Source organism: Lycium barbarum, chromosome 1 (genome assembly GCF_019175385.1).
Source record: "Lycium barbarum isolate Lr01 chromosome 1, ASM1917538v2, whole genome shotgun sequence".
Classification (NCBI taxonomy): Eukaryota; Viridiplantae; Streptophyta; class Magnoliopsida; order Solanales; family Solanaceae; genus Lycium; species Lycium barbarum.
The window spans coordinates 146,321,288-146,341,016 of NC_083337.1; the positions used below are offsets into that span (position 1 = coordinate 146,321,288).

Below are 19,729 nucleotides of genomic sequence, written 5' to 3' on the forward strand. Positions count from 1 at the left end.
AGTTTCGCTCAACTTGCAAGGTAGCTGAAGAGATAGAAACGTTATATCCATAACTAAATGAAGTGGATCATTCAAAGAAGTTTGAAGCCACCTCACGACTCCTTTTCTTCTATGCAAAAGTACAAAATATATTATCAATTTATCATGATGTTTGGCCCCCAAAATCAAAACTATTTAAACACGCTGAAGAGCGTGTAATGACATAATATAATTAAAATTATACTTTTTTAAGGTAATTTTATTTTTAGATAAGATAGTCACACTCACACACTTCAACGATAACGGAACAACAATATATGGGGCTTGCCTGACTATGACGAGCATCGTTAATAATCTTTTACCAAAACATTAGGAAAATGAAATACTTTTCTTTTTATTTCCGTGTACGCTCTCAATATAATTTTTACTTTCATTAATTAGGGCATGCAACTAGATTTTTATTTATTTTTCCATTTCTTGGCAATACAACATAGTAATAGAAGACTTTTTATTTTTCATATAGACAAGTAGCTAGAACAAATATACTTGTATAAAAATATGTTACATCAAAATATCATCAAACCTTTGACCTAGTGCTATTTGAGGTCATGCACCATGAGCACTTGGATCGAATCCCAGGCTTGCTTCCCATCACTTCTAAGTAGGCGTCTGGATATGCGATTTCATATCTGATTTCATCTCATGAGATGAAATCTCAAATCATCCAAAAAGACATGATTTGGGATTTTAAATCATGATTTCAAAAAATATAAATATAAAAATTGACCCGTAAGTTTATATTTTGTAAAAATAGATCCATAAGTTGGTAGATATATTTACCAACCATTTATATCAAATATTAAAAGATCTATAAGTTGGTAGTATATTTATAACAAATTTACTCTTACCAATCATGTGGGAGGATTATATTAAAGATTAGTTACACTACAACTCATGTTCAAATTTCCATTTTATTAAACTAAAGTTTGATAGATTATTGTTGTATTTTTTAGAAAGGATTTCTAGTAGCGTATTAATTTGTTATGAACTATGACTTGCTCATTTGATAAAATTGTATAAGAATTGGGAAAATTTTGATGGTTTGCACAACTTGTGGAATTTTTATGTCTATAAAAAAAATACAACTTCAGAAATTCAAATTACATGTTCAAACATGATTTCATCTCGTGATTTCATCCCATGATTTCAAATCATGGCCAAACGGCTCCTAAATAAAATATTGAAAAGAAAAAAAAAATCAAATGGATTCTTTGTTGAAATACTGTTGTTTGAAAGTGAAATTTACTTACTAAAAAAAGAGGTAGTGAGGTGTATAATGCAAGTACAATCCATATACGATCTAAATAACAGCTATGGATTGGTGGTCCAAAAAAGTACAGTACTCCAAGAAACTAAATAAATAAGCTTAATAACCTTTGGTGACCCAAAATAAGCATGCTTTTCAATTCATTTCTTGCAAGTACAACAAAATGCTTTCTTCTTCATTAGAGGGTTAAAGATTCTAGGTCAGCCCAACTAGTAACCCATGAAATAAAATAGGTATAACAATTGGAAGTTTCAAATGGATTGTCAGTGTCTTAACCCTAGATCTATCTCTTCTCTCATAAAAATCCAATCTTTCTTGGTTGAAGTTCATTATCTGTTTCCTCGTATTTCTAGTTAGTTGATAATTATATCTTTGGATTTAATTCTTGTTTAGTTAATTAGCATTAGTTTAATTTAGTAAATAGTTAATCATAAGTCCCTGTGGGTACGATATCTGGACTTTAAAATCCTATATTATTTGTACGACCACGTATACTTGCGTGTGCGTTTGGGAGCAACATCTTTGCTTGCCATTTGTACCATTAGCTGTTTATTGCCATGCCCCTTAACCTGATGCAACTGGAATTAGAACATATGCTTATTGAACCACAGTGTTGCCGTTTAAGTTCCTGAATTCTTCTTGTTCTATCTTTGTTGGCTAGTCAGGTGAAAAGAATGTAGACCATGCAATTATTAGGACTAGACTACTTACACAAGAATGGGATTATGCACTTTCTTTCGTTCAATATTGTTAGATATTGGATATTCTAACTTGCCTTACTCCATACATGTCTCCATGGCATACTGAATCCAATGAGATATGTGTTTCAATTCATCTAGGGAGCAAACGTACTAGTTGACACTAAAGGCTGCATCAAACTATCTCTGATTTTGGTGTATGAAAGAAGGTTGTTGGATTGGTATGGGCATTTCTGATTTTGCTGCCTTATTCATTTTGTTTTTGCTTCTTGAGATATTTCTTGACAACTGAATTGTCATACTACATTCTCTGATGAAGCTCTCAAACTAGTTATTCATAAGCCTTGAACCCCAACTCCACCAAGGGCGGACTTTTGCTTTAAAAAAAAAAAAAAAAGAATTTTTATACTGCGCGCTTTAGGCTAGCTATTATGACTGGTACTATGTCAATGAAAGGTACGCTATACTGGATGGCTTCTGAAGTTATTCTGCAGACTGGACATAGCTTGTCAATAGACGTACAGTTACCAACTTATTTATTCTTATCACCTTCAGGCCATGAATGTTCATATATATTAACAGTCCAGTGTAAATGGCCTTGCTAGTCATGGTTTTCGGTTCTTGCTAGAATGGAGGCCTGCTTTCGTGACTCAAACCTGTGACCCATATTTCACAATTAGGTGGTCTACATATCTGTGCTAACCTCCACCCTCTCGTTTCAAGCATTCAAGAATCCGATTAGATTATGACTTAAGACTTTCAGAACTGTGGTTCTTCTATAAGGGGAAATCCCGTTGCCTGTGTAGTCTTTCGCATTGCTGAACTTCTCTTGGCAGTAGACCTGAAGAAGTTACAGGCAACATTGTGCGGAGAATTCTAAAATTCTTGAATGCTTCCACCAGTAATTCTAAACTTCTCTTGTGTTTTATTATTTCCTAAATCTCATGAATTTGAGAGATTATAGGTCTATTTAGATAACTTTCCAACATGTACCTAAGTTGTGCATAATGCAAGTTCTTTACCCAGAACTCAAATCCATTAGAATCTAGCATCAACTTGAAAGATCCTAAGACTCAAAATTATGTGCAATGATGTGTATTACTCATAGCCACTGACTGAGCTTTAATCTGTTTTTCACCATCTAATCTCAGTCTTTACTTTCTTCTGTCTTTTGCATAATCATTTCATGAAGGTGCTGTTGGGTCCATCCCATAATTTGAGGAAGGAAACATCTCCCTCATTTTAAGGAAGAAAACATTTCCCTTATTTTGAGGAAGAAAACATATTCCTTGTTTTAAGGAAGAAAATATCTTCCTTGTATTTGGCAAATTGTCAAGTGCTTGCTTGAGTCACAAATGACATCAATAGGTTCATTTTATCCCTATAAATAGGGAAGCCTTCTATCATTTGTAGCATCACCAAGAGCAAGAGAGAAAAACAGTAAGGAAAACACTTGAGTGAGATATAGGTATTAAGTTTAGGATTGGTTTTTTGTAATAGTTGAGTGTGAGAGTTGCTCCTCCTATTGTAATTCTGTTCCGGTTATGAATAGAAGACTTTTCCAATCCTAACAAGTGGTATCAAGAGCTTGGTTAATCTTCCAGGCCAATCTTTTAAAGTTTCGTAAAATTTTCAGTCAAAATTTTTTTGTCCCAAAATTGTGCTCTGAGTATACCATTAGAAAGATCTCATTCCGAGGATTCCGAATATATATTTTTCGAAATTTTTCGACCACCGGAAGGCCTCCAAAAGTCCAGTCAAAGTTTCTCTGTCCACCATCGCCGCCACCGCTCCGCCACCTTCCGGCCACCAGCTCGCCGGAGAAGACGACCGGAGAAACCCGATATGACCCAGTAACCCGTCCGACCTGACCCGTTTTGTCCAGACCAACCCGTTTGACCAGAACCAGATCTGGTTAAAGTCCAATTGCCACATCATCCTTTTGTTAACTCTTTCAACTAGCCAGTGGTTAAACCGGCCCGGTTCGGTTTAAATTCGTGCAGCCCGGTTCACTCTGTTTTTGTCCGGTTTTCAGATTGGTCAGATCGGTTCCCTAGGTTTTCGACCATTCCGGATTCAACCGTGAGTCCCGTTTTGCCTGATTCTGCTTCCACATTCCAGTACAAGCAGATTAGGTGCACTTTATCATGGAGAAATCATCATCGGATACCATGATTTCGCTAACATCCTCAAATTATAACATGTGGAAACCTCGTATGGAGGACTTGTTAAATTTGAAGGATTTAGCCGAGCCGCTCGAAAATAAAGGTGCCAAACCCGACAAGAAGACAGACGAAGAATGGACAAGAATGAATAGGAAAACGGTCGCACAAATTCGACAGTGGATTGACCATAGTGTATTCCATCATGTCGCGCAGGCAACGAGTGCTTACAAACTTTGGGAAAAGCTTAGGAGCATGTACCAAGCAAAAACGGATCGAAACAAAACATTGTTGATGAGGCGATTGGTAAATCACAAGCTACGTAGCGGTACCTCTGTCACAGAACACACAAGTCAGTTCCAAGATCTCGTGAACCAGCTAAGTGCAGCCGAATGGGTTCTCAAAGATGAGGAGCAAGCAATCTTGCTCCTAAGTTCTCTACCTGATAGCTGGGAGACTCTTGTCATCACTCTCAGTAATTCCGCCCCCAATGGTAAGGTGACCATGCAGATGGTCACATACGCCTTAATAAACGAGGAATCGCGAAGAAAAGAATCTGGGGTAGATCAATCATATGCCCTTGTTTCTGAAAATAGTGGACGCAACGGAGGTAGAGGAAGAGGCCGAGGAAAAGGTAGAGGTCGAGGTCAAAGTAGAGGAAGATCTCAAGTTCGAGGGAGATCACGAGAGCGGGGAAAGCTGTCGATACCAACACTTGGTTCGAGGGCTATTGTAACTATTGTGGCAACTATGGACACAAGAAGGTGGAGTGTCGAAAGCTTAAACGGGAGCAGCCTCAAACTAACCAGAGTTCGAGCAAGGAAGATGGTGAGACCATGGTCACCGTGTCACCAGACATTGCACTTGTTACATGCGGAGAGGAAGCATGCCTACACGTGGGCACAAATGATATTGAGTGGGTGATTGATACTGCTGCATCATTCCATGCCACTCCACACCGGGATTTGTTCAGTACTTATAAATCTGGAGACCACGGTGTTGTGAAGATGGGCAACACCAGTTTCTCGAGCATTGTTGGCATTGGTGATGTGCACATAAAAACCAGCAATGGAAGCTCACTTGTGTTAAAAGAGGTTCGTCATGTTCCGGATCTGAGATTGAATCTGATCTCAGGAGTAGCTCTGGATCAACAGGGGTATGGAAATTTGTTCAAGGATGGTACGTGGAAGCTGTCCAAAGGCTCTATGGTTATTGCTAGAGGACATATTTGTGGTACTCTTTACAAAACCAACGTAAAGTTGTATCGACCGAGTCTCAATGCAGTTGAAGAAGAGACATCGCCAAACTTGTGGCATAGACGATTGGGCCACATGAGTCTGAAGGGATTGACGACTCTTGCAAAGAAAGAAGCCATCTCAATAGATAAAGACGTAACTTTGGATCCCTGTGATCACTGTTTATTCGGGAAACAACATAGAGTTTCTTTCAGTTCCACCAGAAAGAATCGTTCTGAGTTGCTGAGCCTTGTCCACTCTGACGTGTGTGGACCCATTGAAGAAGAATCTCTTGGTGGTAGCAAATACTTCGTGACATTCATCGACGATGCATCACGGAAGGTTTGGACTTATTGTCTCAAATCGAAGGATCAAGTATTTGATCGTTTCAAGACATTCCATGCTATGGTAGAAAGGGAGACTGGAAAGAAGCTGATATGCCTTCGATCCGACAATGGAGGCGAGTACACTTCCCGGGAGTTTTTGGCATATTGTGCTAAACATGGGATCAGACATGAGAAAACGGTGCCACGAACACCACAACATAACAGTGTAGCTGAAAGAATGAACCGCACTATTGTTGAGAAAGTCCGATGCATGCTCAGTATGGCTAAACTGCCAAACCCATTCTGGGGCGAAGCTGTTCTGACAGCTTGTTATCTTATAAACAGGTCACCTTCAGTCCCATTGAACTTTGAAGTTCCAGAAAAGATATAGTCTGGGAAAGATATTTCATATTCTCACTTGAAAGTGTTCGGGTGCAAGGCATTTGTGCATGTATCCAAGGAGTTGAGGCAGAAGCTTGATCTCAGATCAACTCCGTGTATCTTTATCGGCTATGGAGATCAAGAGTTCGGATACAGGTTGTGGGATCCCGAAATGAAGAAAGTGATTTGAAGTAGAGACGTCGTGTTCCATGAAAACCAGTTTCATGAGTGTGCTCCAACAGTCAACAAGCAATGAAGTTATCATGCTCCAGATGATGTCCCTGAATCACCACACATTCCTCTCAACAACGAGGAACTTCATGATAATGTCCATGATGAACAAGAAAACATTGATCCGGCAGATGTTGATGATGATCAAAACGAAGAAATTCTTGAGCAGGGGAAGCCTTCACCCCAAGACGCAGCTGGAAATAATCAAGTTCGACGTTCTGTACGAGGGTTAATCCCTCAAAGGTCATACTCGCCAACAGAATGGATCCTTCTTACCAGCGAGGGGGAGCCAGAGAGCTTTCAAGAAGCTCAATCTCATCGTGAAAAATCCAATTGGCGACAGGTCATGGAGGAAGAAATGAATTCTTTACAAAAGAATCAAACATATGAGTTGGTGAAACTTCCTCCGGGAAAGAAGGCCTTGAAGAACAAATGGGTCTTCAAGCTCAAGAAAGATACTAGCGGAAATATCGTGAAGTACAAGGCAAGGCTCGTAGTCAAAGGTTTCCAACAGAAGGAAGGAATCGACTTTGATGAGATTTTTTCGCCGGTTGTGAAGATGATGTCTATCCGAGTGGTTCTCGGATTGGTGGCAAGTATGGATCTTGAACTTGAGCAGATGGACGTGAAAACAGCTTTTCTGTATAGTGATTTGGAGGAACAAATATACATGGAGCAGCCCGATGGTTTCCGAATCCCAAAGAAAGGGCATCTCGTTTGCAAGTTAAGGAAGAGTCTCTACGGTCTCAAACAAGCCCCAAGGCAATGGTACAAAAAGTTCGACTCATTCATGCTGAAACATCAATACAAAAGAACAACTGTAGATCATTGTGTGTACTTGAAGAAGTTCCCCGATGGAAAATTTATCATCCTTCTGTTCTATGTGGATGATATGCTGATTGTAGGCCAGGATGCAACTATGATCAACAACTTGAAGAAAGATTTGTCTAAGTTCTTTGATATGAAAGACTTAGGCCCTGCACAACATATCTTGGGCATGAAAATCATTCATGATCGAAAGGCAAATAAGTTGTTCTTGTCACAAGAGGAATACGTTGAACGCGTGATCAAAAGGTTCAACATGAAAAATACCAAGCCTGTTGGTACTTCACTAGCAAATCACTTCAAGTTGAGCAAGGAAAGTTGTCCTTCTTCGAAGAAGAAAAGAAGAAGATGAAAGCAGTGCCCTACTCTTCAGCAGTTGGAAGTTTGATGTATGCAATGGTGTGCACAAGGCCAGACATTGCTCATGCTGTCGGTGTTGTGAGCAGATACTTATCAAATCCAGGACGAAAACATTGGGAAACTGTCAAGTGGATACTATGGTACCTGAAGGGTACATCCAGACTATGTTTGTGCTATGGGGGAGCTAAGCCGATTTTGGAAGGTTACACTGATGCTGACATGGCAGGAGATTATGATAGCAGGAAATCAACTTCGAGTTATATATTCACATTTGCAGGGGGAGCTGTGTCATGGCAATCCAAGTTACAAAAGTGTGTAGCACTATCAACCACAGAAGCCGAATACATTGCCGCAGTTGAAGCTGGGAAGGAGCTTATGTGGCTGAAACGTTTCCTTCAAGAACTGGGTTTCCGACAAGAAGAATACACAATTCATTGTGATAGTCAAAGCGCTATGGATCTCAGCAAAAACTCGAGGTACCACTCACGCACAAAACATATTGACGTTTGATATCACTGGCTCAGAGAAGCAGTCGAGCAACATGAACTGAAGCTCTCCAAGATCAACACAAACGACAACCCTGCAGACATGCTGACCAAGGTGGTACCGAGAGACAAGTTCGAATTGTGCCAAGAACTTGTCGGCATACACTCAAACTAAAAGCCAGTGTACTCTCCTTCAGGTGTATGGGACTGGAGGGGGAGATTTGTTGGGTCCATCCCATAATTTGAGGAAGGAAACATCTCCCTCATTTTAAGGAAGAAAACATTTCCCTTGTTTTGAGGAAGAAAACATATTCCTTGTTATAAGGAAGAAAACATCTTCCTTGTATTTGGCAAATTGTCAAGTCCTTGCTTGAGTCACAAATGACATCAATAGGTTCATTTCATTCCTATAAATAGGGAAGCCTTCTATCATTTGTAGCATCACCAAGAGCAAGAGAGAAAAACAGTAAGGAAAACACTTGAGTGAGATATAGGTATTAAGTTTAGGATTGGTTTTTTGTAATAGTTGAGTGTGAGAGTTGCTCCTCCTATTGTAATTCTGTTCCGGTTATGAATAGAAGACTTTTCCAATCCTAACAGGTGCTTGAGGAAGCACTAGTAGTTTGCTTTGGTATCGCATCATTCACCTGAAAAGATTATATGGAAAATTAACTGCACGCTTTCTAATATCTGCGCTAGTCGCTCATAGTGTTGCTGAATTTTAGAGTGCAGAGGGAAGCCAGAGTCTCTAATTAATTGGACTGTTGACCAATGTGAACTTTTATTGTATTTTATCCTCTTATAACCTCTTCATTGTCATCCTTTTGTAACCACCTCAGATTAATGTAGCACATTTTAATAATACTTTTAATATACTTCTAGTATCAGTTGAATGAATCAAGTGTTAATTCGTCCCATTCTTGCTTGTAGAAGGATTGCTGTAATATAAATATGCAATGGAATTCTTCTTCTTCTTCTACTTCTTCTAATGTCAAGTTCTTCTTCTTCTTGTTGTTCTTCTTCTAATGTCAAGTTCTTTTCCCAAGCTGTTTGTGAATCTCCAAAGAGGTAAGTATATTCTCTGGTCACATGAATATCAATCTTGAGATGCAAATCAGGAAACTCAAGAAAGTTGGGAGCACAAACAAAGTGTGTTAAACGACTTGTTGGATTAGACACAATTAGTGTCTTGATTATAGTCTTTTATTCCTATTGCTAAGAAATGCACACTGAGAACCATTCTGATGTTTAAATTGTAAATTGTTGAGTAGTTCTAGTTTATATAACTTCCAAGGTTTAAAATTGTGAGTTTTTTTATCTAAGGAATATGATGTAAGGTTGTTAAAATGTAAAGATGTTCTCATAATTTATACTCTGATTCCAAGTGACTGCAGTTTTGTGTAGAGACTTGGAGTCTTTTGGTTTATGATTAAGCTGTACATGGATTATGATATCTGGCCGGTATTATAACAATCACTAGTTATTTGTACTTGTTATTGGATATATGGTTAGTCATATCTTCATATTTTTATTTTTTTTGTTTTTTGCTAATCATATCTTTATGATACAGGATACGCTATGGCTGTTTGCTGCATTTAAGTCAAAGAAAAGCATGGAGTTGGGAAGAAATGATTTAGATGTCTGTGGTGGAGAAGCAGAATGTCCTTCAAAGTCACCTAATTTTTACTCAAGCGGCTGCCTATGAATGTTTCCCAATCAACAAGCAGTATTCGACATGGCTTAGACAAAATATTCTCCCATCAAATATTGAACTAAGACCCTCCAAATTCCTTGTGTTGCCAGTCCAGCTCTAACATGTTTCATGGGTAAAGGCTAGGTTGGTGAAGTCAAAAGTTTGGTCAGAGATTGTAGTTAGTTGATGCACAAATAGTAGTATCTTTCCCTATCATTAGGCCAGCGTTTGGCCATAGATTCCCAAAAAAAAAAAAAAAAAATTGAAAAATTTAATTTGGGTGAAATTTTTCAAAATTAAGTTTTTCAAGTTTTGAAAATGTGTTTGACCATAGTTTTTCAAAATATTTCACTTTTTATTTTGGGGAACATGAAAAATTACTTATACCCATAAGTTCTAAAAACTATCAAGAATACCCAACCATACATACTTGTTAATCTCAAATTTTAGAAAAATGATATTTTAATAACAACTGCTAATAACACATTTACTAGCTACTACAATTCAAATTACAATACAAAAATTCATTTTTATCTTCGGAACGGATTTCTACAGTTGGCAGAGCAATATTTCCTATTTCTACTATTTTGGGCATAACTTAGATCATTCACTTTATAGAAGAGACTACTTAATTATGAAAATATGATAGATACGGCTTTGATGGAGGAACATGATAGATAGAATTAGATGGTGTCATAAATAGATGGAGTTTTTTGTATAAAATACAAAAGTTTGGGGTAGTTTTTAAAAGTTTTAAAAATACCAAAACATAGATCTAATCCCAAAAACAGGTTTGAGCCAGAATTTAAAATTTAAAGATTTGTTTTCAAAATCTGTCAAAATTTTATGACCAAACAAAGATTTAAAAATAAATCTTCAAAATATGCTCCCTAAATTTATGGTCAGACGGGGTAGAGCCCAAAAACGGGTGTACCATTTGACTTTGTTGTTTCTTTTTTTTTTTTTTAATTTTCAATATGAGATTAGCCTAAAATATCGTATGTATTTTTTTATTTTTTTTTGAAAGTTTGCAAAGCCTAGAAGTCTGTAAGTTTTTCTCCTAGACCAACTCTTATCATCCTTTCCTATCCGTCTATCATGAGTGTTACCTCATTGAGGTTTTGGTACTATCATATCACATCCCAAAACCATAGTACATATTATTTGTTTTGGCGCCAATTAGTCCATTGGGCTACATCAAGTGCAAAAGGATGCGCTTCGTGAACTTGAAATATGTCTTGTATGACATAGTATTATTTTTATCTTTTCTTATCTAGAATTAGTTTAAGGTATCTTATACACTCTTTTAAAAGTCTACCAACCTAAAAGCTTGCTATATTTTATTTTGATCCATTCTTTTCATTAGGAGTATCAATAGTTTTCAACAAATCGAGTTAACCGACCGAATCATATCATACCGAATCAATTTTTAGATTTATTTTAATAAAAGCGATAGTTTTTATATAAATTTATAACCGTACCAATAATTAGGTTGGTTTTTAATTTTATAAAAATAAACTGAAAAAAAACCGAACCGTACCGAATTAGTTTTTATGTGTAAAATATATTCTATATATTAAATTTAAATATAATAAAATATTAAAAGTTTCGCCTTGGGTTCGGGATGATGAAAATGATTTTAAGCCGGCAACATAATTAACACCTAATGTTCCAACTCTAAAACCTATTATGCTACTCCTATTGAAATTAAATTAATTTTAAGATCTTGAGTAGTAACTAGCTTATAAGCTACATGTTATTTCAATGATCTTGGATAGAAGGCTATAAAGTATTAGATATCTTTCCTCTTGAATGATTTTAAATTTATCTTATTGGATACTTAAGCTTAGTAAACTCAGTTCATGAGTCTCATCTTGATTGATTTTTGTCCCCTCGTGCGATCTCAGTAATACTTTTTGTCTTTGCTTAACATTATTTTACACTACTATAGCATAGTGGGATCAATCTTTATTAGTGTCGTCTTTCATATTTTATTAATTCATCACCATTTAAACAGTAAAAATGTCTAGAGAGTTTTTACCAAAAGTCCTATAGAAGTATGCATGACATCGTGGCTTTAACTTTTACTAGCTATAACATGATGTTCTTTCAAAAAATAAAAAAATAAAATAACCGAATCGAATCGAACCGATACCAAAGAGAAACCGAGATGGTGAGACGGTTTAGAAAAAATCTAATTTTGGTTCTACAAAATCAAATAACCGAAAAATTAATATGGTATAAATTTTATAATACAACCGCACGAACAGTACCATTGACACCCTACTTTTCATCCCGCCTTCAAACAGGAGATATAATTAGACACAGGCAGAAATAACTGTTGGACGTCTTTTTCCTGTTTTGCAATGTAAAGATTTTTATTTTGGATGGGAAGACGGATTTGGGATGTCCGGGAGAAATATCAGTTGGATTTTTAGTCTTTGCAGGTTAGGTATGATTGTACCATGTGTATGGCATGAAGGGAAAGAAGGTGGGAAAAGGGGATTGAAGGAAAATATCCATAATAAAGTGACACAATAGACAGGGATGAATAAGACAGAGCAGACATACATCTTCCTTTTTGAAAAATAGATTCATAATTGGTGGGGTCTTTGAAATAAAAATAGTTTGCTTTTCATGACAAAATAGTAAACCATGTCTTTCTGAATTCTGATCCCATCTTGGGTACTTGGCCTTGTGATAAAAAGAGATCTGCATACTTCCACTTAGTAGCCTTACGAAGTTAATTTGGAACGTAGAAAAAATGCTACAAGACCTTCATTTTCTTATAAAAACGATGGAATATATATTCCAGCATTCCACATTTCTTTCTCATTTTGGAAAAGAATGGATACGTAAAATTAGGGGTGTACAAAGTAAAACGATAAATCGCACCAAATCGATAAATCGAGTCAAATCGAGAAAAAAATTAGACTAGTGGTTTGGTTTGACTTGGTTTGGTGTTGGAAAAACAAAACCGACCATAATTGGTTTGGTTTGGTTTTAGCTAAAAAAAATCAAATCAAACCGAACCAAACCAACCCGACGTTACATGTATTCAATTTTTAAAATATTTTATACATAAAAATATTTATTTGTAATGTAATTTATAAATATTTCTTAATTTTTTTCATAGTTTTTCATCTATTATCATATTATTCAAGCTTGAACTTATGATTTTGAATGTGAATAAGTTTTATATTTTATGGATGTTAGTAACTCATATAAAGTTCAAACCAAAACCAACTTAACACTAATACTAACAAAAGAATTTCAATTTACCCATAGAAATGACAATAATGTTGGATATCTATTCTTTAGTTTTGCATAATTGGTTTAGAGAGTGAAAATACAGAACTTAAGTTTTTTTTTTCTTGTCATGTAATTAATACTTATTAGTCGTACTTAGTATGACTTAGTATTTTTAGATTATGGTAATTTTCTTTATGGCTTATTAATTAGCAATATTTATTTTAACCGATTTTATTATCTTTTGTTGAATATTTTAATACAATGTCATCACCCTTCTTACATTTTGTGTTATTTTCTTATGAAACACCTTAATTACATAGTTGTATCTTACTAGGACTAAAGAAATATTTGACGTAAAAGTTATATGTTTTGTATCAAGATTATTCCGAAAAAAAAACCCGAATAACCCGAGAAAACCCGAGGTTGAAAAACCCGAATTTTATTGGTTTGGTTTGGTGTATAAATTTAAAAACCCGACACAATTGGTTTGATTTGGTGTTTAAGAAATCCGAATCAACCCGATCCATGTACTCCCCTACGTAAAATCATTCTAACGAAAAATTATTCAACTTACTATAAGAACAAATTGGAAAAAAAGTTTATTAATTATTTGGAAACAATTTCATGATTTGAATATTTTCTCTTTACCATGATAAAATTTATTGCGGGGCCCAATAATTTCGCAGATAATAAAACAGAAAAGTAGTGTAAGGAAAAAGGGTATATATATTATTTGGCGTCTTTACACAAATAAGCGATTCTATATTATGCATTAATTATATACAGCTATACACACATTATATATATTCACCAACCAGTGGCGGATTCAGGATTTTCACTCAGGGTGTTCGAAAAAATAATTGAACCTAAATATACACTGTAATATATGTTCAGGGTGTTCAAAAGTTAATATATGTACATAAACACATAAAATTTACCTTAAATATGCACTGTAATTTTTTGTCCAGGGTGTTCGGGTGAACACCCTGGTCTCTTGGTACATCCGCCCCTGCCACCAACAATTTTTAATTTAAGGTCGACTATATAAGTTAACTCTTCTTATTGTATGTCACAAACGTTTCATTTTTTAAACCCCCATTTTAGAGGATTTGTAGAGTTTCCACATTTTCTCTCCAGCGTGACTCAAACCTTGGACCTACCAGTCGTGGATGGAGGTGATTTAACAACGTAACTGAGCAACCTTCACTTATCAAATATGGACAAGAAAATAGATGAACGAAACTTTGAGCCCCCCGTCAAATTGTCACCAACCTGCTATTTGTTTTCTTTATCTTTGCTTTGTCACGAAGGATAACATGAGCTCTCTTTTTTCTTGGCGAATAATTTGTACTGCCTTTATCGAAAATGCATAGACTAATGAGTCCTTGGTGGGTTGTGGACAAGTCTTAGCAGGTATGCTAAACACGGAACACATGAGCTTTGAAAAAGAAAAAAAAACCTCCACCAAGAAAAGGAGCGGAAAGAAAATACTATACAATAATATACTTTGACGTCCAAAATGGTGAATCATACCAAAAAGCAAGGTATGTAAAAAGGACTTTCTAGAGAATTAAAAGGCCACATTTCATAAAGTTAACTTTTTAAAGTTGAGAACAGTAAATTTTAAAACGTGAGATCCGTGAGGAGCTAGTACTTGCGTTGCTATTGATCCATATCCCACGTAAAACGTTTTCAGATATTGCAACTGCAAGAAAGTTTACTTAAATGAGTTTAACTTGATCCAAATATCTCTTAATTTTCTTGACCTTACTTTAAACAATGACTAGAAAAAACTCAAGAATTCCGCACACAGTGATAATTGATTATACTGATAATTGATTATACTTCATTAAGCTCCAAAGATTTTCCGGAACTAATATTTGTAGGAAAAAGGAAATATAAAAAATCAAAGTGCGCTGTGATTAGAATTTGCCACCAGGTAAGTCTCTCTATGTTGTAACGATTTAATCGTAGTTTGTTATTTTGCTAAAATCTGTTCACATTTTCGTTGGAAGAAAATATGAAATGGAAGTATGATTTGAGTTTGCCAAAGACCACTTCACTGGCTATTTAATCGGAAAATGGTATTATGAAAATTAAGGCCGACAATCACACAAATAATGGCTAGGTCAAAGGAGAGAACCACGAGGTGACAAGAATCTCAATCGTATTAATTACTCCCTCCGTCTCAAGATATTTATCGTTTTTTTTTTTTTGGGTTACACGACCATTAAGAAAAAATAATTAGGAGGGGTATTTGACTAACTTTACTTTTATTTATGTCTAAGTTATAATCTATCTCCATTAAATATTTACTCTATTTATGTGTCATCTCCATTAATGATAAAGTTCTACCACGGGTAAAATGGAAAAAAAAAATTGTGCATTAAACTCCTAAAACGATAAATAATTTGAAACAACTATTTTAATAACTGTGATAAATAATTTGAGACGGCGGGAATACTTTAATATAGATATCACTCGTGATAAATAAAGGGCGGCAATCACTTGTCTTTCTTAAAAAAAAAAAACAATTAATACCCCAATTTTCGTCCTATTGCTTTCAAACTTTGAACCCATTATGACATCACAACAAAAGCTGTGTTTTTTACATTCTACTTTTGTTCCTTTTTACAATCCTCTAATGTTGGATACTATAACATCTCTTAATTTGTCAACATCATAGGAAAACACTGATTTTATATTCCTTTTTTTCATTAATAGTATTCAACATAAACAATAAACTTTCAAAGTGCATATATGTAATTAAACTCTTGAGTAATATACAGTGTCGTAAAATTCCTAAACTATTTGACGTCAAAATTTAGAATGTCAAGGATTATTGTGCCTGAAATTCTTTTAAGGGGTCTTTCTCTAAATTCTTTTAAGGGCACTACAAGAAAGGATAGATATCGCAACAAAAAGTTTTATATTTGACAATAACTTAGTTATACTGTTGACAAATGATTTTTTTGTTGCCAAAGAATTTAATTTTGTTGCCATAGTATTGATTATTGTTGTAAAAAATACTTTTAGCAACAAAAAAAAATTGTTGCACTTTGTTGCAATAACAGTCGTTGGGAAAAGTTCATGCAACAAATTTTTTTGTTTGTTTGTTGCTAAAAGTACTTTTTACAAAATAATCAATTTATGAAAACAAAAAAAAAAATTGTTGTCACATATATTTTTTCTTGTAGTGGGGCTCTTTACCCAAATATCCGCTTAGATTAATTTATTGTTTATTTTTTCTAGTTGTCATACATAGTTTACATATTAATACATACAGTTATACACATATTATACATTCGACGGGTATTTTTAATTTAAACGATTGAGTGAACGACTTTTTAGGTTTATTATTATTCTTTCTTTCAAACTGTTTTAAAGTGATGTATGATTGTTGAAATAATAGTCATAATTGTTGTGATATAAGGGTAACATATATAAGGCTAAGTTAAATTCTCTTAGATGCGGTTGTAAATTTCTTAAATGGAGTACACGTTATCTTACTGGCCTAGGGAAAAATATTTTCTTTCTATAAAAGACATAGTCATGTAAATATAGTCAAAAGTCGCCCAAATCTTTGCAATTTGACACTATCTGTCACATTTCTCAACTAATGAAAATGTTCACACTTCACACATCAAACTTTCGTTTCTTGACATTTTCATGCGACACGGTACTCTTTATACTCTTAGATTTTGAGATTTCCTAATATTTTGCCATGTTGCGTGGGCACTTGCTACTTTAAACTTTGATGGCGGCTAATGCTTCCAATTTTAGCATCATTTACGTTGATGTGCTCCTACATTGAAGGGAGAAAATGCTTAGAAGAACTCTCCACCAACAATGACGTATAACAAATCAAGTACGGATATAATAATAATTTGCTTTTTCGTTGCTTGGGTCGAGTCACAATCCCAAGCAGGAGGACAAAGACCGTAGTTTTTTTTCAAACGCAAAGTACAGCGACGAAACCAAAAAATCAAGCTTAACCTAATGAGCCTGACGTTAACCGAGTGAAAACTAACTATAACCCGCACATCAGGGGCTCAAGGGAGCATTTACCCTACGATGTGGGATTCTCCAGCGCGAATATGAATTTATTTGGGTTTCAATGCGAGTAATATATAGAACACTGAGTGAGAAACAAAAAGGAATCTACGGATCACCGTATTGTCATTTGACTATATTGTTAGCAGCCCACCACCCACAGCCACATCTGTCTCATCCTCAGCTGCTACCGCCAGCCCCACTGTCTAGCCCCCGTCCGCCACAGTCCACTGTCCTCTCCCAGTCAAAAAACCGATCACTAGGAGTCAACATGGTATTGGCAAGCCTAACCCAAAATATAGCTTCATCACTCATGCGTCCAAATCTCCCCTTCCTCGTAACCTCGTGTCTGCCTTACGTGACCCGAATTGGAAAATGACTATAGAAGATGAATATAACGCTCTTATTAAAAATAAGACGTGAGAGTTAGTGCCTCGCCCACCTAATGTGCATGTTATGCGGTCTATGTGGATTTTTAGACATAAAGAACACTCTGACGGTTCCTTTGAGAGGCATAAAGCCCGACTTGTAGGTGATGGCAAAACTCAACAAGTTGGCGTGGATTGTGGTGATACTTTTAGCCCAGTGGTGAAACTGGCGACCATCCGCACTGTTCTCAGTATAGCTCTCTCTAATGCTTGGCCTATTCACCAACTTGATATGAAAAATGCATTCTTACATGGTGAACTCGAGGAAACTGTCTACATGCATCAACCCGTGGGTTTCCGAGACCCTACACATCCTGACTATGTCTGCTTACTAAAGAAGTCTTTATATGGCCTCAAGCAAGCTCCCCAAGCCTGGTACAAACGATTTGCTGACTATGTTTCTAGTATTGGTTTCACCCACAGCAAGTCAGATCATTCTCTGTTCATCTACCGAAAAGGTATTGATATGACGTATCTTCTTTTGTATGTGGATGATATCATCTTAACTACCTCCTCTGATGATCTTCGCAAGTCTATCATGACACTTCTCAACTCTGAATTTGCTATGAAGGATTTGGGACCACTCAGTTATTTCTTGGGAATAGCAGTTACTCGTCATGCAAGTAGTTTATTTTTATCTCAAAAGAAGTACGCCGAAGAGATCATAGAACGATCTAGCATGTCGTCTTGTAGGCCAAGTGCCACGCCAGTTGACACCAAACCGAAGTTAAGTGCCACCTCTACCTCACCATTTAAGGATCCTTCACTTTATCGCGGTCTGGCAGGTGCATTGCAATATCTCACGTTCACGAGACCAGACATTTCGTATGCTGTGCAACAGATTTGTCTATTCATGCATAACCCGATGGAGGTCCACATGAATGCTCTCAAACGTATTGTAAGCTATATTAAGGGCACCCTTGATCATGGCTTGCAACTTTATCCATCTAAACCCACCACTCTCATTTCGTATACGAATGCAGATTGGGGTGGTTGTCCGGATATCAGGCGTTCGACTTCTGGTTATTGTGTCTTTCTTGGTGATAATCTCATTTCTTGGTCCGCCAAGCGGCAGGCCACTATGTCCCGATCTAGTGCGGAGGCCGAATATCGAGGGGTAGCCAATGTTGTTGCTGAGTCTTGTTGGCTACGCAATGTGCTTCTAGAACTTCATTGTCAAATACGAAAGGCTACATTGGTGTACAGTGATAATGTTAGTGCCATATATCTATCTGGCAATCCTATTCAACATCAACGCACTAAGCATATCGAGATGGATATTCACTTCGTTCGTGAACAAGTTGCTCGTGGTCATGTACGTGTCCTACATGTCCCATCGCGCTATCAGATCGCGGACATATTTACTAAAGGTCTTCCCTTGGTTCTATTTGAAGATTTTCGCGACAACCTAAGCGTCCGCAAACCTCCCGCTTCGACTGCGGGGGTGTGTTAGAATATTATGTAAATATTTAGTTACCATCTTTATTGATGTAAATATATTAGAAGAATATTCTAGGCCACCATGTAAATATATTAGAAGAACCATTATGGTTAGGTGTATATTTAGTTACCTTCATTATAACCTAGAATCTTTGTATATATACACATGCATGTTGACAAAGATTAATGCAAGCAGATTATTACCTTGTTACGTATATAATAAAACATAGGCAACTCACAGCAACTCACAAGAAGGCCCTGAACGCATCACATACAAAGAAAAAAAAAAAGAATCTTCACAAATGGCATGATCTGTATATAATGCCAAAAGCATGAACATTTACCCATAATAATGATTAATGAGTCATTGAGCTTTTAAAAATTCATTATACAAAAGTAGAAGTGAGACGAAAATCAACAATTAAATAAGACACAGGAATGACAAGAAGTCAATTAACAATGACGAGATAGGTTACTCGGATATTGTCTACGCGAAAACAAAGATGATAACTAAAAGAGAGATAAATGATTGAAAGTTTTATTTTCTCGAAATAGCCCCTTAACTCTACTGCTTAACTTTGACGCTTTAGAGCCTGTTTGGATGGACTTATGCCTATAAGCTGCAATAAGTTAAAAAAAATAAGTTGGGGTAGTCTAATTTATGTTTTTTAGTTTATAAGTTGTTTTCAGCTTATAAGCTGCTTTAGATAAGTTAAGTCAAATGGGCCAAATTATTTTTTTGAGCTTATTTTAAGCACAAAATGACTTTAAGCTGGCCAACCAAACACTTAAAAAAGCTGAAAACAGGTTATAAGCAACTTATAAGCCAATTCAAACGGGCTCTTACTTGGTTT

The 19,729-nt window shown here is 36.0% G+C and overlaps 1 protein-coding gene across 1 annotated transcript; it reads left to right on the forward strand.

Moving 5' to 3' along the window:
- Positions 1–17,472: 17,472 nt before the first annotated feature.
- On the forward strand, positions 17,473–18,847 carry LOC132615860 (uncharacterized mitochondrial protein AtMg00810-like). The gene is made up of 2 exons (XM_060330458.1): positions 17,473–18,750; positions 18,830–18,847. The coding sequence occupies exons 1-2, from the start codon at positions 17,473–17,475 to the stop codon at positions 18,845–18,847; spliced, it is 1,296 nt and encodes a 431-aa protein (XP_060186441.1).
- Positions 18,848–19,729: the final 882 nt, after the last annotated feature.